Source organism: Myotis nattereri (genome assembly GCF_964212035.1).
Source record: "Myotis nattereri genome assembly, chromosome: 6".
Lineage (NCBI taxonomy): Eukaryota > Metazoa > Chordata > Mammalia > Chiroptera > Vespertilionidae > Myotis > Myotis nattereri.
Window position 1 is genome coordinate 48479070 of NC_138081.1, and position 26063 is coordinate 48505132.

Genomic DNA, 26063 nt, shown 5'->3' on the forward strand with positions numbered 1-26063 from the left:
ACTACACTTCCCTCACAGGATGCCACTGGATAAACAGGTGCCTTAACATTTTTTCAAAAAACAGGCTGGGGAATCTATAATTGCTTTCTTTGCCAGAATGCAGATTCGACTGCCTGCAGATTACCCTAAACAAAAGAGAAAGGGATGGAGGAAAGTTCATTAAAATTTTGAACGCTGTAGCCTTCATTATAGATTTTGGAATGTAATTTCCAACCATGTACCTCACCTCCATTTCTTTATCCCCCAATAAAGACAACCTGCTATTCTATGGATAATGGCATCTTGGTAACAATCTCATCTTAATTTTTCTCTATCATTTGCCAGAATTTGTCTTGGAGGAAAAAAAGTATAACTGTAAGAGAAATCTGAGTGATACAAATTCAGTAAAGATATACCTCGTTTTATTGTGCTTCACAGATGTTGCATTTTTTGTGGTTTGTTTTTTGTGTGTGTGTTTGTGTGTGTGTGTGTGTGTGTGTGTGTGTGTGTGTGTGTTTTACAAATTGAAGGCAAACCCTCCCGAAGTAAAAAGATTATGAATACTCTCTTTATTGCAGAGGTCTGAAACCAACCAAACCTGAAATATCTCCAAAGTATGCCTGTATTTCAATATCTTAACCTTTCAAACTCTATCTTGATGAAGGAGTTTACTGTTTCCTCTTCATTCTCCTTTCTGAAATGTGTTAAGGCAGTAAAATGCCTTCTCCTTGTATCCTGTTGTAATGGCTGCCTTAGTATCTATTTTGGTACAGTATTTGAGGTATCAAAAGTGAAGTTTTTACTTCTTTTCTACAAAAGAATTTCACAAAGCCAAATGTCAGCCTCAAATACAAGATAACTTAATAATTAAGCTGCTTTTGTAATTCTATTCCTACATATACCAGTATGCCCAACAGAAATGCATGTGGGTTCACTCAAACATGTTCTAGAATGTTCAAACAGCAGTGCTATTCATAATGACCAAAACAATCTGAAAACTACACAAATGGATAAATAGTGGTACATTAACACAACGGAATACAATTTGGTGCTGAGAATAAGATATCAACCATTATTCACACAACATAATGAATTTCACAAACATATTGTTGAATGAAAGAAGCCAAACACAAAATAGTGCATGCAATATGACTCCATTTGTGTAAAGTTTAAAAACAGTAAAGCAAATCTATGTTTTTAAAAGTCAGAGTATTGGATCGGAGGGGTAGTTAAAAAGGGATCAGGAAAGATTTCTGGGCGAGTACTAGTCATGTTCTGTGACAACCTGGGTCTGGTTAGATCAGTATTCATTTGGTGAAAACTCATCAGTATGATGAATGTATGTGATGTATATACTTTTCTCAATGTAGAATATAATTAAATTTAAATTTCAAATGAAATGAAATTAGCTGTTTCTCTCAAGAAATGGATTTATAGGTGTGAAAATTAGAGTGGCTCAGCATAGCAAAATGGAGCTAAGGAGCTGGACTCAAATTCAAGATTTTACTGTTAATTATGCAATCTTGGCTTCTCTGGCTTTCGCTCTTATAAAATGAAGCGAACAGCAAAGATTAAATGACATAACAGTGAATTTTTTAGCAAAAAGGATATACAAATGCTTATCACTGTTACATGAAATATGCTCTTTTTGTGGGTTCAGGAAAGCAAGCATCTCTAAAAGTAGGGCAAAGGTGCAGACTGGGACTTCTTCAAGTAAGTGGATCCTATCGGTGGCATCTCATTTCTAAAGCGCTCTGCTAAGCTCTGATCTCTTCTCTGAGAGCTCTGTCACTCCACACTTGACAGTCTAGACCAGCACTTCCAAACAGAAACATAATGTGAGCCACACATGCCATTTTAAATTGTCTAAGTAGCCACATTTAAATGTAAAAAAGGAACAGGTAACAATAACATTTTTACTTAACCTTACATGTGCAAAGTATTAGCATGTCAACATGCAACCAATCTGAAAAATTGTTAAATAAATGATTTTTCTTCTTTGTATACTATATCTCTGAAATCAGCATATGTTTTGTACTCACTGCACATCTCAATATGGACTAGCCACATTTCAAGTCTCAAAAGCCACAATGCATGTAGTGAGTGGCTTCCAAACTGGATAGCACAGACGAGTCTAGACCAGGGGTGGGCAACCCCTGGCACGTGTGCCAAACATGGCACGCCAGTAACTTTTGCTGGCACGCAAAACCTTCTCTTATAATCTCCCATTTACAATTGTTTCCTTAATATTGACTTTTTTATTTTTCAGGTAAATTCAGTATAGATGCATCTTAGATAAATAAGTAATTTTACATAACAAGTTATCTTAAAGACCATAGACATGGATTGACGAGAGAAGGGAAGAGCAATTTCTATGCCTCTGTCTTAACTCTCCCTGCCTTCCTAGATCCGACCAGTGTTTTGGTTTCATCCACATACGCTTGTGAATCTTTGTTCTCAGTGATGAATTTTGTTAAGTCTCGTAATAGGAGTAGCCTGACGGATGAAAGCAGTAGCTCGTGCGTATCTCTGAAGGTCACAAAATATAAACCTGATGTAAAATCTCTGTCATCAGTGATGCAGCAGCAAAAGTCCCATTGATAATATCAAATGGAGTCATAAAGTTTTCTCTCAGACTATCAGTGTACATGTATACATTAAAAAATAAATGTATTTTTCATCATCATATACTGTGTTTTTGTCGCTCAAATGAATTTTATTATTTCTTCAAGGTGCTTCACATACGTACACCTTAAGAGATATCAAGTAGGCGTAACATGTTCTCAAAAAATTAGAGTTGGCACGCAGAAGAATTTTGAGTCAGAGATTTTGCTGGTTTTGGCACGCACTCACAAAAAAGGTTGCCCACCCCTGGTCTAGACTGAAAAATGTGATTTCAAACCATTTTGGAAAAAACCTAAGATCAGGTAAACCCCATAGGGATATGTAATAATCTTCCTAAACCTCACACTTAAAAATTAATTGCACTTCAAGCAATTTTTATGAAGCTCAACATCAATCTCCTATTTCCTCAATATTCAAAATGGTGATCTAATAATCTAAAATTTGGTAAAATGCTACATTAAAAGTAAATTTATAAATTACTAAATTTTTTTAATGTTGTCATATTTATATGACGTCTTTCCCAGAACACTCAGCCCAGAGCGTCGTACACAGAAAGTGCTCGGTATATATTCATAGTGAATGAATGAATGAACAAGTTAAGAAAGCAAATAAGCTGGTAGAAAAAAGTCTAGTCTTCCACCTTACAGCCAGTTACTGTTAAGATGGAGTGTGGTTCATTTGTTCATAATCATTTGTGAATTAAGAAATCAAAATGGGAAGACTCTCACTAAAGCAGAATTAAGATTTTTTTTAAAAGTCAGTCCTATAAAGCCCTGCTAAACTAAAATTAAAACATAATTACAATGCACAAAAGTTATGAAAATGGCCTTATAGGCCATTTGTCATACATTATCTCATCTAGACGACATACATACACCAAATATTATCTAAGCCACCTATCAGAGCAAAGTTTCTTTGTCCTATAAGCCTAAAGAAAACAGAGATGGAAATATGTTCGTAAAACAAGTAACTCATGGTTACATGGCTTTAAAGAACATCTTTTATTCATAAGAAGCTTTCCCCATTCATTTTTGCCATATTTTATATCTTGACTGCAAGTCATTTAAGAACTTCTTTATTTTGGAATTTCATGACTATCATGTTAAACGTTAGTTTTACTATAAACATCAAAAGAATAAATGACTAATTACATAAAGGGGGAATATGAAATGAATCATGGATTCCATCTGAACTTAAAAGGATAAGTAGCAAAATATTTAAGGAAAAAAAGAGATGAGCTCAAGTTAGTCATGGTATTTTGAGGGGGAAAAAGATAAAACTGTTTTTACTTGCCTGATCTCAGATCTAAAATCTAAAAGATAAGGGCTACTGTGGAGAATTATTATAAAATACTCAGACTTCAAAGGTTCCCATAATGTCAAAGTGTGGAATAAGTATAAGCAAAAAAAAAAAAAAAAACAGGCTAAGTGTAAAATCAATGAATAATGAGAAATTATTATTTAAATATCACTTTTGAGTATTCTTATCAGGTATTGAAAATCTTAATCTTAATCTGGAAATTTTAATGAGTAGAGAAGAAAAAAACCTGAAGAAATTAATACAATTTTAAGCAATAATTTAGTACTATATGTTAAAAAGAAAAAAAACACATATTCTAATTGCTATAAGCTGCCCAAATACATAAGGAACCTAACTTTTACTTTAGGGGGAGAATGGACAAATCCCCTTCTAACTAATTGAACAACAAATACTTATTTGGGTTTATGCACATATACTCGGGCATTTATTTTTTTTTAAATTGTAACTGAGATGTAATTGACATATTATTAGTTTCAGATGTACAACACAGTGATTTGATATTTGCATATACAGGGCTGGGCAAAAGTAGGCTTACAGTTGTTCATATGGGAAATAATATAATAATAAATAATATTGCAAAAAGAAACTCACAGACTCACAACTGTAAACCTACTTTTACCCATCCCTGTGAAATGGTCACCAGAATAAGTCTAGCTAACATCTGTCATCACATATAGTTACAAATTTAATTTTCTTGTGATGAGAACTTTTAGAACCTATTCTCTTAGCAACTTTCAAATATACAACACATTATAATTAACAATAGCCAGGCATTTTAAGTTGATATTACAAATGAACTGGTAATCTTCAGTTTACTAAATAATATAATTGAATCCTAAAAATTATGAAGAGGGATCTTAGAAACATTTAGCCCAGTGCCTCTCAAACTTTAGTGTGGATGTGAATCCCAGGGGATCCTGATAAAATGTGGATTGTGATTCAGTAGGTGTGGTGTGGGCCAGATACTCTGCATTCTAACAATCTCCAGGTTATACTGATGCTGCTGGTCCAGGGACTACATGTCAGCTAGCGAGGCTCTAATCAAGCCTAAGAGAGGTCCCATGGCCTCAGCTTAGACTAGAAGCAAAACCTGCCTCCACCGATAGACAATGCAGGGGTCTACTTGTGGAGCAACAGAGAAAGTCTGCTTCCTCATCTAATGACAGAAGACACCCTTTATCTCCCTACATCACCTCTTCCATGTTAAATATCCCAACTTCCTTGGCCAGTTCCAGATCCCTAAACATCTTGATCACAAAGTATGCTCCCTCTATGGTCAACATCTTTCTTTCTCAAATGGCCCCTTAGGACAGGGCACAGTATTCCATACATGAGACAAACCAGGCCTGAGAATAATTGAGCAAAACCACTGCACTGCCCAATTTAAAGAGGACAGCTTTCTTCATGAGGTCCTAGGGCGATGTCACCTTCCATAAGAACCAAAGAACCATGCTGGGCTAGTGCTCACAACCTTGTGCGGGAACTGGTACCAAACAGGTGTGCAAATTCTGTACTTGAACAATTTCTTTAAACCTAAATGTGGGAATTTACATTTATTCCTGTTAAATGTCATCTTGCTGCTTTGGGCTTGGCAGTCCCTGAAGTAATTTTAAAATAACAGATCAAATGAGAAATATTTTCAGAAAATAACAACACACAAAAACCCTTAAAGATGTACATTGGGGGCCCTAGCTGGTTTTGCTCAGTGGATAGAGCATCAGCCTGCAGACTAAAGGGTCCCAGGTTCGATTCCGGCTAAGGGCACATACTCAGGTTGCAGGCTCAATCCCCAGTGTGGGGTCTGCAGGAGGCAGCCGATCAATGATTCTCTCTCATCAATGATGTTCTCTCTCTCTCTCTCTCTCTCTCTCTCTCCTTCTCCCCCTCCCTCTCCCTCTCCCTTTCCCTTCCTCTCTGAAATATACACACACACACACACACACACACACACACACACACACACACACATTGGGGAAAATAATAGTGTCTACCAGATAAGATTGTTAGGAGGATTAAATGGGTTGATATTTGTGACATGCTTAGGAGAGTGGCCAGCATGTAATTACCTAATAGGTCATACATATACACATACACAAAAAACACATGCAGCTTTAAAACATAATTTTAAAAAACAACATCCTTGGGATTACTATTCAGGTTGGAAACCTAATGAACCCCTTCCCCATACCTCACTCCATCACCTGTGGGAGTAACAGCTATATTCATTTTTTGTGACAAATCATTCTCTTAATTTTCTTATTAGTTTACCATCTACATATGCAGCCTAAATAACCCATTTAGTTTTGCATGCTTTTGAACTTTACAAAAATGGGATCATGTGCATATTCTTCTGTCTGGCTTATTTCATTCAATATTAAGTTTGTAAGATTCATCCATACTGATGCATGCATTTTTGTTTAACAAACACTGACACAGACGGTATTGCATGCTGGTCACTCTCGTAAGCATGTCACAAATATTAACCCATTTAATCCTCCTAACAATCTTATCTGGTAGACACTATTATTTTCCCGAATGTACAGATGAGAAAACTGTGGTTAAGAAAGTTGCCCAAGGTCACAAAATAAGTGGCAGAACCAAATCCTGAACACAGGCAGAATCCGTGTTCTTAAACACCAAGCATGCTCCCTCTCCACTACCTCCACTACATGTGTTAGCTCATTTTTCACTACCAAATAGTATTCCAGGGTAATTCAATCTAAAGTTGATGGGTATCTGGATTGTTTTCGGTTTTTGCTCTTACAATGCTTCCTTGAATATCCTTGTCCATGTTTCTTTAAGCACATGACTAAGAATTTTTCCTATATATATATATACTTAAGAGTAAGACTGCTTAAGTTATTAGCAGGCTCAACTGTGTTAGTTAGGTAATAGCAAATTGTTTTCCAATGTAATTGTATCAACCAGCTATACAAGAACTCCCACCCATCTACATCCTTGTCAACACATGGTATTGTTAGGTTTTTTAATTTCAGCCAATCAAAGAACGTGTATGGTATGTTACTGTTATTTTAATTTGAATGTATTTGATTATTAAACTAGCCATTTAAATTTCTTTGATGAAGTGCTTAAGTATATCATCCTTCTGTTGTATTGTCAGGCTTTTTCTTATTGATGTATACGTATGTTTTTTTTTACATATTCTGGGCCAGTCCTATATATGTGCCACAAATTTCTTCAACTACTTTGGGCTTGTTTTCTCTTCATGTTTTAGTGAACAGAAATTCTATTCATGTAATTTTCAAACAATGAAAGTGAAGGACTGCTCATACATTTTAAACCTTTCATCCTATTATAAAAGCATTTCATAAGTCTGCACTTAGAATCTCCATATCCCTCCATTCATTGCATCTTAAGGATGGGCAAGGGTCTGGCTGGTGTTGCTCAATGGTTGAGTGTTGACCTATGAACCAGGAGGTCATGGTTCCATTCCTGGTCAGGGCACATGCCCGGGTTGTGGGCTCGATCCCCAGTGGGGGACATGCAGAAGGCAGCCGATCAATTATTCTCTCTCATCATTGATGTTTCTATCTCTCTCTCCCTCTCCCTTCCTCTCTGAAATCAATAAAAATAAAATATAAGAATAAAGGTCAAGGGACATTGTGCTGACAATGATTGATATGCAACAAAAAAGCCGATGAACCTGACATCTATAAATCATAAAGAGTGTCAACTAGGAAATTAAGGACCATTTCAGCCAATCCCACAATATTTTGAGGACATATACTAGATGTAACTCCTTTTAAAGCTTCCTAGTCCTCCAAATCTTGCTGACTCCAAGAAATAATTTTAGGATATATTAAAAGAATTTCAATGTATACATCTCATGCATTAGGAAACTGTACAAAATAAAAACATAAATTGGTTCAAGAGAAATTAAACTGAAGTTCAATATGAAGAAAACGTTGGTGAAAAATATATCTGAAACAGTAGGACGGGAACAGATTATAAAGAGCTTTAAATGTTCTGCCAAAAAGAAGTTTAGACTTCTGTGGTCAGCAAGAAGGCATAGGTGATTTTTAGAGAGTCAATGAACCCATCCATCCATCCATTCATTCAACAAATATATATTTATTGAGCATCTACTCAGTGCCGGACACTGGAGACAATGACCCCTGAGCTCCTGGAGACTAAGTCACAGTAAGGAAAACAGATAATAAACAAGCAAGCAACACATAACAGCATGTAAGAGGGTATGAAATCTACAGAGAAAAGGAAGGAGAGGGAAGGGGTGGGGTTCCTGGAAAAGGAAGGAAGTCCCTGAACTCCACCAGGCAGTCAAGGAAGGCCTCCTGGGGAAGGTCACTCCTCACTGTGTCCTGTGGGTTCTCTCACCTGTTCACATGGACCTACCAGGCTGTTGGAACATTTAAATATCCAGAGGGCAGTTCAAAGACCCTATTCCTCTTTCCCACCCAAGGTTCTGAGCCTCCTTCTCTCCCAAATTTCTCCTCAACCACCCCATGCCATCCAAATGCATTTCTGACCAAGTCAGGGTCTCCAACTCCAGGCTGGATGGCAGAACCACCTCAACATCTTGTCTTCCTTTGCTGCTATCCCTGAGCCCAGCCTTATCCCCAACCTGTCCCCTGAAGCCAGGCCTCGCTTGGGCCTTTTCCTGGTTCCTCAGAATCCAGCCTCCTTCTGAGGATGCATTCTTAGTCTCAGGCCAGAAGCTAGTCCAACTTTCCTTCTGGTTTCTTGCCCACCTGAATGACCCCTTCTAGCAACTGGCTGCTGGCAGGGATGGCAACAGTAGCAGCTGAAACTGTTATGGGGGTATCTCCATGAGCAAGAGACTGGGGTCAGAGAGGGGCATTGTCTGGGTGCACATGGGTGCACACGTATGTTTCTATAGTGAGTGCATGTGTGTGCCCATGCCCAGATATGTCCAAAAACGGGGTGAGAAATGTGTGGGCATGCAGGCAGGAGCCAACAGAATCTAAGAGAAAAAACAGAGGAAAAAAAAAATGCAAGACAGGGAAAAGGAAAAGACACCCAGAAAAGGAACTCTACTGGGCAGCAAGACACAGGGGTAAAAAGAGTAACAGGGAAGGATGAGCACTAAAAATCCCAAATGCTGAGGTGATTGCAAGACAAAAATTAAAAAAAAAAAGAAATCCATCTAAAAGTGTGAAAGAGGCAAGACTGACAAAATCTGAACAAAATTCTGTCCACAAATATCCCCAACCTGAGGTGCAAAAAGAGAACCCTTATTCAAGTGAAGAATCTGCAAACCAGAGAAATGTAGTCTCTGGAGGAAACCGAAAGTACACTCCCCATAGACAAAGAGGAGGCCATCTTTTACAGAAAAAGTGCCTGCCCTGGTTCCGATTGGTCCATTTCTATGCAAATGAGTAATCCAAATCATACACTTCTGATTGGTCCAAATATTATGGTCCTGATTGGTCAGAATCAGGTATTCCAATTGGTCAGTGCAGATACAGATGAGGATATGGTTGCACAGTTCTGACTGGGAGGGGCAGATCTCAGCCCATTGGTTGAAAGATGATTTCAAGAACTCCTTTGTAAGGGCCGGATGACAGAAATACAGTGCAGGAGGCTTGGTAGCTCAGTCTGTGACTTTTCCCTGAGATGCAGTACATGTGAAAGGCCTCCATCAGCCATGGCTGCTAGCCTCCGGTTATGAATTTGGTACCACTTAACCACAAGGAGCCCTTCTTGGCAGATATACTCCTTCTCGGGGTACACAATTCTAATTTTCAGCTTCCCTTTAAAGCTTTATTTCCCAGACCAAGGCTAACACAGCAAGTAAGACACAAAGGCCTCTGGCCCTAGTAGCTAGGAAACAAATAACAGAACACTGCTAAAGGTGAAATGTTTAGAAAGAAAAAAACTTTATGAATGTAAATGTATCTTTTGGTCTCATGTTCTGGAAATTCGGTTGCTTTCACTACAGAATGCAAAAAGGAAAGTCTCTTGGGTAAGACTGCTGTGGTACAGACCTAAGATAATGATCTTGAATGGTCTGGCCAAATTGCAGGAACAACAAACCAAAACTAAACAAACAACAACAACCAAAACACACACACACAAGAATGCTCCCATATGGAGACGCAAGTAAACAGGCTGCAACATATGAGCATACACCTAACCCCCCTGTGAGCCTCAGCAGGGGAAACGAGGCTGCACCCTCCTTCCTGTGATAGTTGCTCCTTCACCGTGCCTCTTCCTCTGACTCGAATTTTCTGTGAGCCTTCCTCTTGGGATCCTCTGGCAATGACTCACAGGGCAACAGGGCCAGTCAGCAATACCACAGCCCTCCGCAATAGATGCTGTGTAGGAGGCAAGCCGCTCCGTGGACTGTCATCTGTACCAGCTTTTTCCTTTCTCTGTTCAGGGAGGATTTGCTTTTCAGCCACATTTCCCTCAAAACACATCCCTGTCAGGAGATGCTTACTGCACAGATTTCTAAATGATGAAATGATCTGAGTTTGGCTCCGTAGTCATAACGAAACTAAAAACAGTAAGATGAAAAAACAATAGTGTGATCATCACACCTACAAAAAACATCTTTATACTTGGATGAAATGAAGAGATCAGAAAAAAAAATGCTTAAACTAATATTTTCCAACCTTTCACTAACAGCTCGGGCTAAAACCACATGTTTTGAAGGTCTTGCACTGTGTTATTATTAGAAGTCACAATTCTATTGATACTGATGAGTCATTTGTATCGGCGGAAACCAAGAACTTCCATCAACATCATGTTACACAGTCACTGTGGCTTGGCTTTTTCTTTATTACTGGTCAAAAAGGGGCTGCAGAAAGCTTATTGAAGCTAAAAAAAAAAAAAAAAGAAAAGAAAAAGAAAAAGACCAGAAGGAGATCTCCTCAGGGTGTGCAAAGCTTTCTCCCCCCCCCCCCCCCCCCGCAGCTGATCTCACTTCTCAAGACAGTTTAGGTTGATTTGATCAATTTGTAACTACAAAAGGAAGCTTAATGAGAAATCTCACAAAAGTTACATTTCACACTGACCAATGAAAATAAACAGAATTGAACTCCAAAAACAACAGCAAAACTATCTCTGAAATCAGATGCCAGCTTTAAAATGACCTGAGGTCAGGTGTTAGTTTTTCTTAACCTTAATAATTTGCAACGGATACCAACAAAAGCTGTCATTACTTAAGGACTGGAGCCACACAAAACAATGTCCGTTTCGCCACTCAGCACCCACTCTGCCGCTTCCCTATTCAAGACACACTCTCTTCACCCAGGGAGAAGTGGGTCAGGTTTCGGTTACACCAAGAAAGCCTAAGTTAAAAGTTCATGAAAGTTCCTTCTGGTGCTAAGAAGAAAATGACAGCACATTCCCTTTCCCTTATTACCTCTCCTTTCCCTTCTCCCCTTAAAGAGTCCCAGAAACTTAACATGAAGTAAAAATCGATTTTCCTGAGAGAGCTTCAGAAGTGCTGATTCTAATGCAGCCTCTACAAAGATAGAAATATGTCCAGTGTCTACCCTGCAACCAGAAGGCTGTGTCTGGCTGCTGGAAGAAGGGAACCCAGCTCAGCAGTGACCACAGGTCTGAAAATAGCCTTCCAGCGGCTAAACTGCCTGGTGCTCTCCCAGGGCAGCGCTGGCACTGTGGGCAGTTGACAGTCAGGCCAGCTGAGCACTGCACCAGCCGCATGAGTCAGCAAGCACTTCTGGTAGGAAACTGCTGACAGGCTAAATTACTCTTGCATATAGAAGGTGCACACACCTACCGGGCAAAAACAAAAACAAGGTACATGCAAATTAGCAAACAGGAGCCTCTCTACCCTTGCATAGTTCCTATTCTCCAAGGTTAAACCAAAAATATAAATAATCTATGTGACTATTTAAGAAGTAGTAGAAGCAACAAATAGTCATTAATCATGGTAATAAACAAACAACTCACTCTGTGTTGTGATGTGTGGAACAGCTGTGTTCAAATCTCACAAGCTAGTTAATTTTAACTGGTTTTAATTTTAACTGGATTTGACTGTTTTTCCTCCCTTCTAAAAAATCAAAATAGTTGCCATATCGACCACAAGAACCGGTAACAGACAAGCACAGTTCCTGTTTTTCAGAGGGGACTTACTTTCAAACCCACAATACCAAGATGCTTAACATAAGTGGAAATTTAAAATTTATTGTTTGATGTGGGAGACTGAAACCTGTACCCTAATTCAGATCCCACAAACATTACGGAGTAGTGACATCTCAGGCTTTATCCTATGAGTCTTTCATCTTTGTTCTCTCGTTTAACACAGAATCCAAAAATCTGCAAGAACACTGGTTGTCTGGAACTCAGAATACATTTTCCCATAGAAACGATGCCATGCCAATGACGTGATGTTCCAGGATATTCCATGAAAGTGTCTCAAATTTTAAAATGAGTGAGAAGTTAAATTTGTAATTTAAAAAGAAAAAGTGATACTCTAACAATAGTTCCAAAACTAAAGAAAACACCATTGATAGCCTGTTTGAGAAAATGTCTAACTAGAGCAGCGGTTCTCAACCTGTGGGTCGGGACCCCTTTGGGGGTCAAACACAAGGGTCGCCTAAGAGCATCGGAAAACACATATATAATTACATATTGTTTTTGTGATTAATCACTATGCTTTAATTATGTTCAATTTGTAACAATGAAAATGCATCCTGCATATCAGATATTTACATTACGATTCATAACAGTTGCAAAATTACAGTTATGAAGTAGCAACGAAAATAATTTTATGGTTGGGGTCACCACAACATGAGGAACTGTAATAAAGGGTCAAGGCATTAGGGAGGTTGAGAACCACTGAACTAGAGGAAGATGAGGGTACGGTCTTCTGAGTGAGACTGTAGACTAGGTCTTTAGCTTCACTCTGGTTCTTTAACAGGGCTTAATGGTTAATTTCACTTTAACATGCGTGGCGTCCCGGCTTTCGCATATCATTAGAACAATCTTTACATTTATCAGTTGTTATTTCCCCCACCCAAGTGGATCAAAAGTAAGAGAAGTAAAAATGAAGAGGGCGTGCAAGAGGCAACTGATCGATGTTTCTCAGCAATGTTCCTCTCTCTTGCTCTCTCTCTAAAATCAATAAAAACATATATTTTTAAGAGTTAAAAGAAAGATGATGACCAAAATAGATCCAGAGACATAGAAACATGGAACTGATAAGAAATCTCAGAGGGATGGGTGTGTGGGGGGGAGGGAGGGGGAGATTAACCAAAGAACTTATATGCATAAGCCATGGACATAGACAATAGTGCAGTGAAGGCCTGGGGGGAGGGCAGTGTGAGGTGAAGGGAGTCAATGGGGGGAAAAAAGGACATTTGTAATGCTTTCAACAATAAAGATAACATTTTTAAAAATATGTATCTTTTTATTGATTTCAGAGAGGAAGAGAGAGAGAATCATTGATCGGCTGCCTCCTGCATGCCCCACACTGGGGATTGAGCCCACAACCCAGGCATGTGCCCTTGACCAGAATCAAACCTGGGGCCTTTCAGTCCTCAGGTGAATGCTCTATTCACTGAGCCAATCAGCTAGGGCTAAAGATAAAAATTTTTAAACAGGTTATAAGAGAAGAAAGGAAGGAAAATGGGCTACAAAGAGGGGATACCAGAGAGGAACAGAAAGAAACAGGGTCAGGCAGGAAGGAAGGCATGGGGGAGATAATTAACTACGAAGACGAAGTAAAGTAGGAATAGAGAGAAGTCCCCCACTAGCCAATGCACTCCCACAGACGGGAGAGGGGAGACTCTTATCAGGGTAGATAGAAGGTCAGTGATCTGACCCACAGCAGAGGAAGCATGAGCTAGGGGAGTCCATTAGGACAGTTCCAGAGACTAGCACTAGATGGCGCCATCAACTCAACATGGCATGGTTGCTGGAGACATTTGAGGTGGGCGAAGGGTAGTATGAAAGGCAGTTCAGACTCCCCACAACTGGGTATTATTTAGCAGGCAACACTTCTACCTAAAATAAGCATGGTTTTATTAATCAACCTCTGCAAATGTCCAGATGTCACCAACATCCACTGGATGGGGCATGCCAATTTTGAAATTAATTTATCAACTCAGTTTTTATCAATAAAACTGTGGGTTGGGGATGAAGATAAGTGAGAGCCATTGCCCCCCCCCTTTTAAAATTCAGCATTTAAAGATAATAGAGTATTTCAGGTTCACTGCTACTGACTAATAGACAAAAATTCCTAATTATAGACCCAGTGACTTCCCCTGAAGCTCTGTTTAAATGTCAAATAACACACAATCTTGCTATACAGGTTTATGTGAGTAGATCAGTGTCTGGCAAGGGGAAAGTGATGCTCACTGACAAACAAACATATCATTACATTAAAAAGCATCTGCCCTTTATACCTTTAATATTGCAGTGGTTTATATCCTCTAATCTGCTTGCCTATATTCTCGGTCCAAGGCTGGGTTTATAAACAGCCCTCTCTTCATTCAGAAATGTTCTCCCATCACCAGGCTCCCAGTGTGTGGAATTCTATTATTTCCCGTTTTTAGGGTTTTATTCCCTTGGCTTTGGCTCCTATTAATATGCTGATTTTTCACAAAGAAGTAATTCACTAAAGATGCTCCATTACTTATACCCTAGTAAAACTTTTTTCATAAAATCCTTTCCTGAGAGAGGTTTTGAAAGGGAAGGGGGGCACTAGTTAAGGGCACTGGATGGTCAAAAGGAAGCAAAGAGCAGAGCGAAGAAGTAAGGACAGAAAGAAGCCACTGGGAGAACTGAGAGCAAACCTGGCCTGGCTTCTTCAACTGCAGCAAAGATCACCACCCCTGATGCGGCTCTTCCCAAGAAGACAAATGAAAACTAGGAGTTAAATCTAAGTTTGTTTAGACTTTCCTCTGGCTGAATGGGTAATAATATCCTTTAGAGTTCATTTAACTTTTTTTCACAGTTTGACTCTTCAGGACTCATTCATTTGCATAATATGGAATCTTGAACCCATGTAGACATTCCACAAATCAATGCAAGTAATGCTCACACTAAATCAGCAGCTTTAACTTAAGCTCATCATTGTTTGCACTGATATCTTTATGCACTCATCTGCTTGATTTTTTTAATCACTTAAAACTTGCAACAGTGACACTCTAAGCATCCCTCCACTTAGCCATTTCCAAGAGTTGAACTAAATACTGAAAAATAAGCACACTACATTCACGCACTTGATCTTTTCCTAAATTGAGCTACAAATGGACACTTACTGTTCCAGCAGCTCCCAAGAAAAATGCCTCCTGACTAAAGACGAGGGTGTCTGCCCAGGACAGAGCTCAGTCAGCATTCCAAACAGTGACCCCGCTACCTCGAGGTAACTGAGGTCACTGCCAAAGCTGAGTCCTCTAAAACCATTCAAATCTCTGGTTGAGAGTTGCAACATGCTAATCTGGCAAGATAATCTCTTCCTGAAATTGACTAGAATGAGAGCAAAGGTTACCTGCTTTTATCTGTTACTAGTGGCTGATATTTCTAATTAGGAGCTCTAATGGAATTGAGTCTGAATGAAATTCTTCCTTCCCAGTAGAATAATCAACCTACTATAGGAATGGTTTCTTTCACCTTTTCTACCTCATCAGAAAAAAAACCTAAAAAACCAAAAAACACATTTTTCACGTAACAAGGGGGAAGGAGTCTGAACTACAGGAAAATCTCGGGAACAGAGCCAGGGGACTCATGTTCTACTTAGTTCTTCTTTTGTCTTTACATGTCATCACTTCCACTTTCTGATCCCCAAATGGACACTTAGACCTGAGGAATGCCATTTTAGAAAGTGAGACGTGTGAAAGATAGGAGATGCATTCACGCTGGGTCACTGAGAAATTATTTTATCTTTCAGAGAGACATCAACAAAACAGCCAATGTTTTGGTGAACTGGCCTATATTTCCACTTCTGAGAACTGCTGGAGAGCCTTCAACCTCCAGAGAAGAAGAGGAAAGAGGGGGCGGATAGGGCTGGTGGTTACAGAGCAGGCTGCAGCGTCACACACCTCGTTTCCAATCCCAGCTCCACCACTCACTGGCTGGGCGACACCTGTCCCTGGGCTTCTAATGATCACACCTAGCTCTGGATTGTTTCCAGTACTGAATAAATTAATCTGAGGAAGACACAGGAAGCTCCCAACACAGGTTAGCTATCATCAAAGAAAAAGAAAATGCAGGTGTTTTAGTTATAACATACAGTAGTTAATTTGTTTTAAATGGACACTGCCAACACTCCTAAATTGTGCTAAAAATAGCCTAAAAAATCGTTCTTGGTCTGCCTTGCCTCGAGACCCTGTGCCCTGGGGGAAGCAGGGGCTTCAGAGAAAGCTGGACTCACACTTCTCAGAAGATCCTTGCCTGGGTCCTAACATACCAGCCAACTGGGAGGGAATGTCTGTGTAGCCTCTAGTCGTTCCAACGTTGTCAAAACGACCCTAAACATGTTCACAATCAGAGGGCTAACCGGCATGTTTTTCCAAGTATGAAAACGAACAGTATTCTTGGCAATTAACAGTTCTGTTTCTATCAGGCTCTAAAGACACAGGTAAATAAATCAATCCTGGACTCTGTATACAAGAACCATTTTTTGCCAAACTGGCCCAAAGGGTTATATCATGGTTTATGCAATACTCCAAAGGGCCAAAGACAGTAGTGAATTAATAGGATTAGGAGGCTATGGAGAAAGAGGAAGCCCTAAGTTTTAGATGGGTCCTGATGGCAGCTCACTCTACAATTCTTCACGGAGTGCTGCCTCAACCTCCCAACCAGTTCACATGCTCCCATTACACCCTCTGCTGCATGGAAACCTTTCCTTCAGGGAACATGCAATGGGTTACACCTGGTGCTCTCCGGTTAACGTCATCCCGCCCACTAGATGGTATGCTTCCTGAGGGCAGGGACCAGGACTGGGTTTGCTCCCCACCAGCCCACGACTGGCGAACACCACGCCTGCCACATAAGAGATATTCAGTGTATGTTTGTTTAGTGAATGAATGAGGCATCTGCCTCTAAAGCAGCGGTTTTCAACCTGTGAGTCGCGACCCCTTTGGGGGTCGAGCGACCCTTTCACAGGGGTCGCCTAAGACCATCGGAAAACACATATATAATTACATATTGTTTTTGTGATTAATCACTATGCTTTAATTATGTTCAATTTGTAACAATGAAAATACATCCTGCATATCAGATATTTACATTACGAGTCATAACAGTAGCAACATTACAGTTATGAAGTAGCAACGAAAATAATTTTATGGTTGGGGTCACCACAACATGAGGAACTGTATTAAAGGGTCGTGGCATTAGGAAGGTTGAGAACCACTGCTCTAAAGAATGGAATTTCTGGACACGCGGCCCATTTGGTGGTACCCATTAACTTCCGCTGCTTAAGAGAATACAGGATGGGAAGGAAACAAAAACAGCCAACAATTTGTGGATACTGGGATACTAAGGACCCTTGCTGAGTGTGTTCCTTCTCTTTGCTTTCCTATTTACTGAATGGAAATAAGCAAAGAAGCAAGCTGGGCTCTCTCCTCTCTAAACTCCAAGGTGAGAGTCTAACCCAGTGATGGTGAACCTTTTGAGCTCGGTGTGTCAGCATTTTGAAAAACCCTAACTTAACTCTGGTGCCGTGTCACATACAGTGGGGCCTTGACTTACGAGTGTCCCGACTAACGAGTTTTTCGAGATACGAGCCGTCTCTCGGCCGATTTTTTGCTTTCAGTTGCGAGCTAAAATTCGGGTTATGAGCCAGCTTCAGATACCCCACCGCTAGTTGGCGCAGTGAACGCCACATCAGCCCAGCATCATGTGTCTCACTCGTTCACTTTTTGATTTGACACACGAGTAATTTGAGTTACGAACTCCGTCACGGAACGAATTAAACTCGTAAGTCAAGGCCCCACTGTATAGAAATTTTTGATATTTGCAACCATAGTAAAACAAAGACTTATATTTTTGATATTTACTTTATATATTTAAATGCCATTTAACAAAGAAAAATCAACCAAAAAAATGAGTTCGCGTGTCACCTCTGACACGCATGTCACAGGTTCGCCATCACTGGCTAAGCCATCTGTGGGTTAGACTCGCAGAGAGTCCTGAAGAAACTCCTGAAGCATCTGCAGAAAGTGAGGGGACAGAGAAGGATGATGCGAGACTGGAACCGATGGAGGGTTTGGAAACGCAAAAAGCTTTCTTCCGAGGCTAACCCGGAGCCAGCTGCAGGCTCCGGAAGGAGTGAAGACAGTAACAAGAAGGAGGGGAGGCCTGGGACGTGCAGGATTTACGTGCTCGGAAGAAAATGAAAACTGACACAAGGATGGGAGGGAGCGTGTAACCAAGCGCCCGCTCTCGGAGGCATCACAGTGTGTCCTACAGCCGTCATCCTTCGGGAGAGGCACAAAAGGGTCAGGGAGGAAAGGCACACATCTCAGAACCAAAGGACAATTTATTATCAGGCTAAGGAACAAAAGAGAAGTTAACCAGGGAATAGCTGGAGAAATGGTGATTATGAAGTCACTGGGGAAGACGGAGACATTTTGGCTGTAATTCCAGTGACTACAATGAACGAGTACGTGAAATGCTTTCAGATTGGGGAGATTTATTATTTTGGAAAAAAATAGCTCAGGGAAAACAAAGGCGAAATTCCTGCCTGAATTTTGAAGCAGTGCCACTAGCAGGACAAGGTTCCATTCCCATATTCTTTAGGAAAGAAATGGTCCTTGAAAAGGACATGGTGGTGACTCTGAGGATACTTCCAGCGTTAGGGAAGCGGAGCAGCATGCTGGCGGAAAGGTTAGGTTTCCGTTTCAGGTAGACTGACATTTGAAATTAACAAGAAAGGACGGGAAAAGTTGAATTGACAAAGAAAGAACTACTTTTCTACTAAATGTCACCCCAGAAACCCAACCAAAAAATGAGTAATATTCTGGGCAATCTTACTGAGTTTACCAAATGCTTAGTTCACGTCAGGTTTCAGGTGGGCCTTGAACAATTTGTAAATATTTACGTAAAATGTAAAGCTGGGACAGGAATAGGTCACACGCTGTCACTGGTAATCCAGGAGCAATTTTCGTCGTTCCCCAGGCCTCGGTGCCGCTTGTCCTAACACAGCTCCAGGGGTGCCAAGAGTGAGCTCCTTTTCCGGGGAAATGCCAATTCTTGCAGCCAGCCCTGACCTCTGAGTTGCTGGTGTCTCTGATAGGGCCATGTGTCACTGGAGCTTCTTGGCTATCCAGACAGAGAAAGGAGAGGCACAGGGAGGCAGAAGTAGTGATTGCTGTCTAAATTGCAGATTTTGACAAATCTGTTCATCTTTTATTTTCTGTTTCTTGTACATGAGGGTAGGGACTAGGTTCTCTATATGCTATGGTCTCTACCCCACGCCCAGTCATTAATTACCTCAGGGGTAGATTGTGCATATAGGATGACAAATATCCCTTAGACCAGTGGTTCTCAACCTTCCTAATGCAGCGACCCTTTAGCACAGTTCCTCATGTTGTGGTGACTCCCAATTTCATTGTTACAAATTGAACGTAATTGAAGCATAGTGATTAATCACAAAAACAATATGTAATTATATATGTGTTTTCCGATGGTCCTAGGCGACCTCTGTGAAAGGGTCATTCGACCCCCAAAGGGTCGCGACCCACAGGTTGAGAACTGGTCAAGAAAATACTCATTCCATTTTGATGACATTCTTTTCAACATATGATGAAAAGGTTCCTCTTCTGCAGAACAGGCACCATGGCTACTTCACAGCATTGCTGTGAGGAGTCAATGAGTTACAAGTAGGTAAAGTTGTTAGCACTGTTTCTGGCACATGGTGAGCATTCAATAAATCATGGCTATTATTTTAGTGGGTGTTTTCAAATGTCAAATTTTCATGGAGATCCTCAAGCATTAAATAGCCAAGGTACCCCATCTGGTCTATAACAACCAAACAGAGGGCAGATGGTTTAAAAGCAGTGAATGATTTACCTGCAGAGGACCCCATGGTGCACCCCTGGTATTAATTTTTGGTCTTTCAACTCATATTCTCTGTTAAAAAGAAAGCTATCAATTCCTGAGTGGGACTCAATGTTGATTCAAGTTTTGCTTTTCTTATATCTTTCCATTTCCCCAATAGCTGTAATCATTCACTTAGTGGAGACTTACAAATCATCTACTATGTGCCAGGCCTTTAGAAAATGGCTACATACAGAAATATTAAACAATAAGATGTATTAGCCCATTAAATGTTCTCATCCAGCATTTTAAAATTTTTGATCCAATATTTTAAAAAATCAGGGGATTCCACATAAAAGTCTAGGTATCTAGCTTCCCTTGGAAAAAAATCAGACAATGTAGCAACACGAAGCCAGTATTCCCACCCATTCCTGCCTGGCAACAGTCAACAAAAAGAAGCTGGGACAGAGTATCGGTTACCTGCCACTCCAGCCTATGCCCCCTCCCTCACCAGGACCAGTGAAAGATAAAAATGAATGGCTCCATGCTCAAGAATTATCAAAGATTTCAAGAAGACAACAGTGGAAGATTAGATCCAGCGTGAGGTCCTCCGGAGCAGATGAGGGGGAGGAGGAGCTCTGTGCAATGGTGCAGGTCACATGTCCATGAAGCTGGTCCTGCTTCCCACCCCCTCAGCCAAACAGGGAGGGTATTTAGTTATCTAACTGTTCTGTCTTTCATTCAGCATCAGCCAGCATTTACAACAAGGCAGACACCATAGCCCCTGAAATCTCAGGTACAAAAAGTAGGGCAGTGGTCCCCTGCACAGCTGAGCTGGAGAGCCACTGGGAGCTCTCTCTTCCCTGGTGAAGGCTGGATCCATACCAGGGACACGAAGCACAAGTTAATCCAAGTAAAATTAAACTGCTCCCAACAATACAGATTGATCTGAGCCCTTTTGTTGGCATCACTGGAGCCTTGATCACAAATTCACTAGCACTAATGAGTAAGTCCCCTCGGCTGTGCAGACAGCGGGCCCAGAAGTGAAGGGCTGGTCTAGGAGAGATCTGAACATGAACCTGACCATCTGGCTCTCTGTGACTCACTTTGATCACAAAATGAATTGCAACAAATTGAAGAGCACATGGCTAGAGTTAATTGTCTCATCCGTAATCTGAACCTACTTTTAAGCAGTTATTATTACCCTCTATCAGGTAGAAACATTTCCTACCATCACTGCAAAGTGCATTTTCCTGATGAACTGTAATGGATCATTAAATTCCATATCTGAATAACAATACTCTGCACTTAGGCAGTGCCTTTCATCCAGGGATTTCAAGGCAGTTTGCAAATAATTAAGCCCCTCACACAGCAGCCAGAGGTGAGGGACTTGCCTGAAGACACTGACTTAAAGGCATAATTCAATAGAAAGAATAAATGGCTTTCTCCCAGCCACTAGTAATACTGAAAAGTGAGTGGGGGGAGGGGAAGGTGTCCAGATTCCCGCCCTCCCTTTCTGCCTTACTCCTTCTCTGTGGCAGATCATCACAGGCAACACACAAAGAACTGAGAAGTAACTAACAGGAGTGTTCATAATTCAGCGATGAGTTCAGACATACGCATATATGAGGAGACTGTTTCTCAATATAACCCTGGCATATACAATACGAGCTGGCATTTCAATCCACCTGCAGAGTCGACAGATACCAGAAGAATCAACTCAACACATTTATGATTACCAAATGGCAAACCTAAAAGCCTTCCAAAATCCAGAATGAAATTACTGCTCTACACAAATAAAGTATGCTTTAACAAAAGTACTTTATTCCATGATTGTGCCTTCCATTTCTGGGACTCCTGTTTGAATGATATTGAAGTTTCCGGAATAGCAAATAGGATGGAAGTGGGCAATCAATGCATTTTTTCCCCCCAGTGCATTTTTAAAACCAGAACACTAGAAGGAAAAAAAAAAACCCACACTCAACATTTCAGCCACTCAAAGTTCTGTGGTGATATTATAAACTCCTAAAAACTGAATTTATAATGGAAATGCTGACAGGCCTTTCACTGGAGCAGTCTGAAGGCAACACTGTAATTTAGCAATCGCTCTCACAGACTAAAGACTAATTCTAACAAGATGTCATTTCGACTCCCGTTTATTATTACCTGCAAGAATGAAAAATGCCGCTTACTGGAGCGCTGCTGGAGAAGCTGGGTGGGGCAATCTCACATTTTAAGCAAGGCTTTTTCTGTCTCACCAGAACAGCCCTCTCCGCCGAAGGAGCCGCAGCCTTTCCCGCTCAGCCTCCTTCATGTCAGCCGGAGCCTTCGCAGCTCGACACGCCTGTCCTACAGGCTACATTTTAGCGCCGGAGAAAACCGCTATCAGTGAACATCTCTAATTTTACTCTCAACAGACAAACGCAAAATACCTCATTAGGCGTCATCTCCGCCAAGGTTCCCACTAGGCAGGAAAGGATTTTTATCTAAAGCAATTACCCTTCTTAGTTAGACTCAACAGATACGTTTACACGGAGGGCGAGGGGCGGCCGCACCCGACAGAAAGTGAAAACCCAGGAGCGCCGCGTTTCGCCGTCCGCGGGTCCCCGGGGAGTCTGTCGGGGCGAAGGAGCCTCGTCCCGCTGGTTTCCCAGGGGCCGCGGGTCTCCGAGCTGCGAGGAGCGCCTTCTTGGGCCACAGACTACACCATCCCGACAGCGCTGGGCTCCAACTTCCCCCAAGTTGTCAAACTCGCCCACACACGAAAGAGTGCTGGGGACACCCCGCGTATCCGCGACCCACTGAGTCAGGGGAGCGCGGCCGCTTTCACAGACACACACCCGGCCCTGCCAGCTTCCTCCCGCGGGCCGGGTTCCTGCAAATCCTCGGCCAGACCGAGGTCACCGAGAAGCTCGCTAGAGTCCCCTCTCGTGGGCAGCTGGGGTAGTCCATGAGCGCCGCCCACCGCCCACCGCCCTCTCCAGGGGCGCTCGGCGCCAGAGCACCCACCGGGTGAGACCCACGCGGCGCCTCCACAGGGGGAGATGGAAAGGTGTCCCCTGGATAAGCCCCTTTCCTTAGATTGCGCTGCTGGGGCTTGTAGACTGAAGTGTGTGTGGAGAGAGAAGGGGGTGTGTGTTGCACTTTGATTTCATGCAGGATCTTGCAAGATGACCCTCTCTGATGGCACGAGCCTCTCGGTTTGCCTGCTCAGGGACGCATTCCGATAACCTGGCCATTGGCTAGGAGGGGTTCCACGCAGCGTGCGGTCCGAGGTCTGCGCTGCGAGGCCCCAACCTGACTCTTCTCGGGACTCTAAACTTGGGCTTCGATGCCCCGCCAGTCTCAGGGGTTCCGGATACCCCGCGGCAACTGACAGCTGAGCGCAAAAGCGCGGCGGCCGCGGTGCTCACGGCGCAGTCCCGGGCACCGACGCGGCAGGCAGGTTGGAGGCCATCCGGCCCCGCGAGGAAATCGCGGTGTGGGGGCCGGGGCGTCCGGGCCTCGCCGGGCCGGGAGCAGGGCCGTGGGTCTGACAGCTGCTCCGGCTCCCGCAGACGCGCGCCTCCCTCCAGCCCGCCCTCCCCACGCCTGACTTATTACCCTCTGCTCCTCCTCCCCCTACTGTTCCAAAACACCCGTCGACGCGAACAAAATACAATGCCGCCTCGCCCGCCGTAAACAGCCAGGCGAGGGAGCGCACGGTCGCTGCGGCGCGTCCGCCCGCTCGGCTCCCACCGCCTTCCCGTTCCTAGAAAAAGCCATAAAAGCGGCAGGGCGCTCGGCCGGCGGCTGCGCGCCGGGAGACCGCGGCTCCCTTCCTGCGCCGCTTCCCCACGCCTCCTCGCGCACCCACTGCCCCCTCAAACTTGCCCCGCCACCCCGCCACCCCGCCCGGCGCCGGGCCCGGGCCCGGGGACTCACCTCGCCAGAGAACTTTGCGTCCTTTTCCGCCTCCTCTTCTCTGCGTCTTCCCAGCCCGCAGCCCCCTCCCGGCGGCCGGCGCGGTGGGCGGTTCGGGGGTCACCGAAAGCTGGAGGAGAGGACGCGCATCACATGGCAGCTGGTTCCCAGCTCCCCGAGTGTGCCGGGAGGGGGGAGGGGAAGGGTCGAGGGCAGGTCGGGGGAGCGCGAGAGCCCGGCGGCCGCGGGACTGGGCAGGCGGGCGGCGAGGGCGGCGGCGGGCGCTGGCGCTGGCGCTGGCGCTGCAGCGATCGGAGCCCGAGCGTGCACGGTCGCGGCGGCGGCGGCTGCTGAGGCGGCGGCGGCTCGGCGCTGTTTGCTCCGCGCGCGGCTCGCGCTCTCCCCGGAACGCCCACACTCTCAATCGCTACATTGTTGACATTCGGGCGCTGACGTCACCGCTCCCCATTCACAATAACTTTACGGGAGCCGGGCAGCGCACCACCCCGGCCGCTGGGGCGCCGTACGCCTGGCGACTAGCGTAAGCCGCTCCGCGAATGGCGCTCCGAGGGCCCGGGCGCGGGGCGCGGGGCGCGGGGCGGGGGGCGGGGGCGGGGGCGGGCACGCGCGCTCCGCCGGCTCGCGGGAGGGGGCGCGCCTCACACGGCCGCCGCCGCGGCTCTCCCCGCTTTGTGTGGCCGCGCGGCCGGGAGAGCCCCCTGCTCCGGGCCCAGCTGACCATCTGGCTCCGTCCAGTCCGGCCCGGGACTCTTGGGGGGGGGGGGGGGACTTGAAAGGCAAGGGCTGGGGTCGTGTGGCGTGTGGTGTGGTGAGGGCTGGTGTGTGGCACGAACGAAGGGGGCAGAGCTCTGGGCACACAACACTCTGGAAAGGGAGCCAGACCTCCAAACCGAGGGTTGCTGCGTGGTCTAGCGTTTCCCAGGAGGGACAAGAAAAGATGCAACACGGGTCCCCACAAAGCTGACCCTTTGGGGTGGGGATGGGGCGAAGAAGAGTAGCTCCTGGCCCAATATGGATGGGGATCTTTGGGTGCTGGTGGAGGGCCTCAGTGTGCCCCACCGAGGGCGCCTCTAAGCCCCCACACCAGGGCTTTAGAGGGGGAGCAAGAAGTTTCCGAGCGTCAGTGAAAAGCCCGTCTCCCCAGCTTCAGCCTCCAGCTCTACAGGGGTCCAGCCCTGCCTCTCGCTCTGGAGGCTGCCTGGGTGTCGCTCCTGCACTTGAAGGCCATGGTGCGGCTGCGGCTGTCCTGTCAGAAGAAAGCCTGATGGTGGTTAAGATTTTACAGAAAGTAATTAGGGCTTAGACTGAACGAACATTTGCAATAAAAGACGGTTGTGTTAGTATAATGCTGGTGCCTGCACATTTACCCCGCCAAGGCCAGGAAATTATGCCGCGTTTCCCTGAACACCTATAACTCGGCCCCCCTGTGTGCAGGCAGTATTCCATATTATTACGTGCGGTGCTGATTTTTAATGAATATTATAAAACTTTGACTCGCTCTACTGAGAGAAGGATCATAAATCCCCCCTGTAAAATGGGCGCTGGCATGTGCTGAGGAAGCAGTGAAGCGCTGCCCTGGGGGCCTTGTGCTATCAGCCAAAGTGTTGCTTTGAACCACCTTCCTGTGCAGACAGTTTTAAAAGGCCCCGATTTGAATGTCAGTGTGGAAAGCTAAGCGATGGTGAAAAGGAAGCTGAGGGGCCAAGCTCTTTTTTTTTTTTTAACAGCATAGCAGAGCCACCGTATGTTGGTCTATTACCCCCACTGGGTGATTTTCTCTGCTCACCTCTCCAGTTTTCAGGTGAGGAAAAGTCTCAGAGCTGGGTGCCCTGACTGGGAGTCTGGGGCCCTTTTTGATGGAGCACCTTGCTTCTGAGGTTCCTGTCTGGCCTCCTGACAAGGACAGACAATACTGATGCCTGGTCTGCCCTGGTGAGGCCAGTTCTTAGGATCTGATGGATGGTGATGTTTCTGTATTCATCATTCTTGTAAGTATGTGTGTGTCAATGTGATAACTTTATGCATTTTAATAAGCACCACTACATGTTTTTCTCACAAGAGCCAGGCTTGAGAAGATCCCTAAGAGTGTCATGTAAATTCATTTCTTTTCAAGCAGCTGCCTGGCTGTGAGTGGAATTGGGCACATCAGCATTGGGGAAGGGGGGAGGGACGGGCACATCAGCATTGGGGAAGGGGGGAGGGACGGGGGGGGGGGCGATGCTGCTGCAAGCTGACCTTGCCACCTTGTTTCTGGT

General features: G+C 43.8%; 1 protein-coding gene across 1 annotated transcript in view; it reads right to left on the bottom strand.

Annotated features, from left to right (window-relative positions):
- The window catches only part of LOC308520839 (uncharacterized protein), a gene marked incomplete at its 5' end in the record, with an annotated part of 195016 nt that extends 169980 nt beyond the window's left edge, over positions 1 to 25036 (bottom strand). Inside the window, 2 exons of the mRNA XM_081093557.1 lie at positions 23809 to 24214; positions 24995 to 25036. Of these exons, the coding sequence (XP_080949683.1) occupies positions 23809 to 24214; positions 24995 to 25036 (448 nt within the window). The remainder of the gene's footprint in view (positions 1 to 23808; positions 24215 to 24994) is intronic.
- Between the last annotated feature and the right edge of the window lie 1027 nt (positions 25037 to 26063).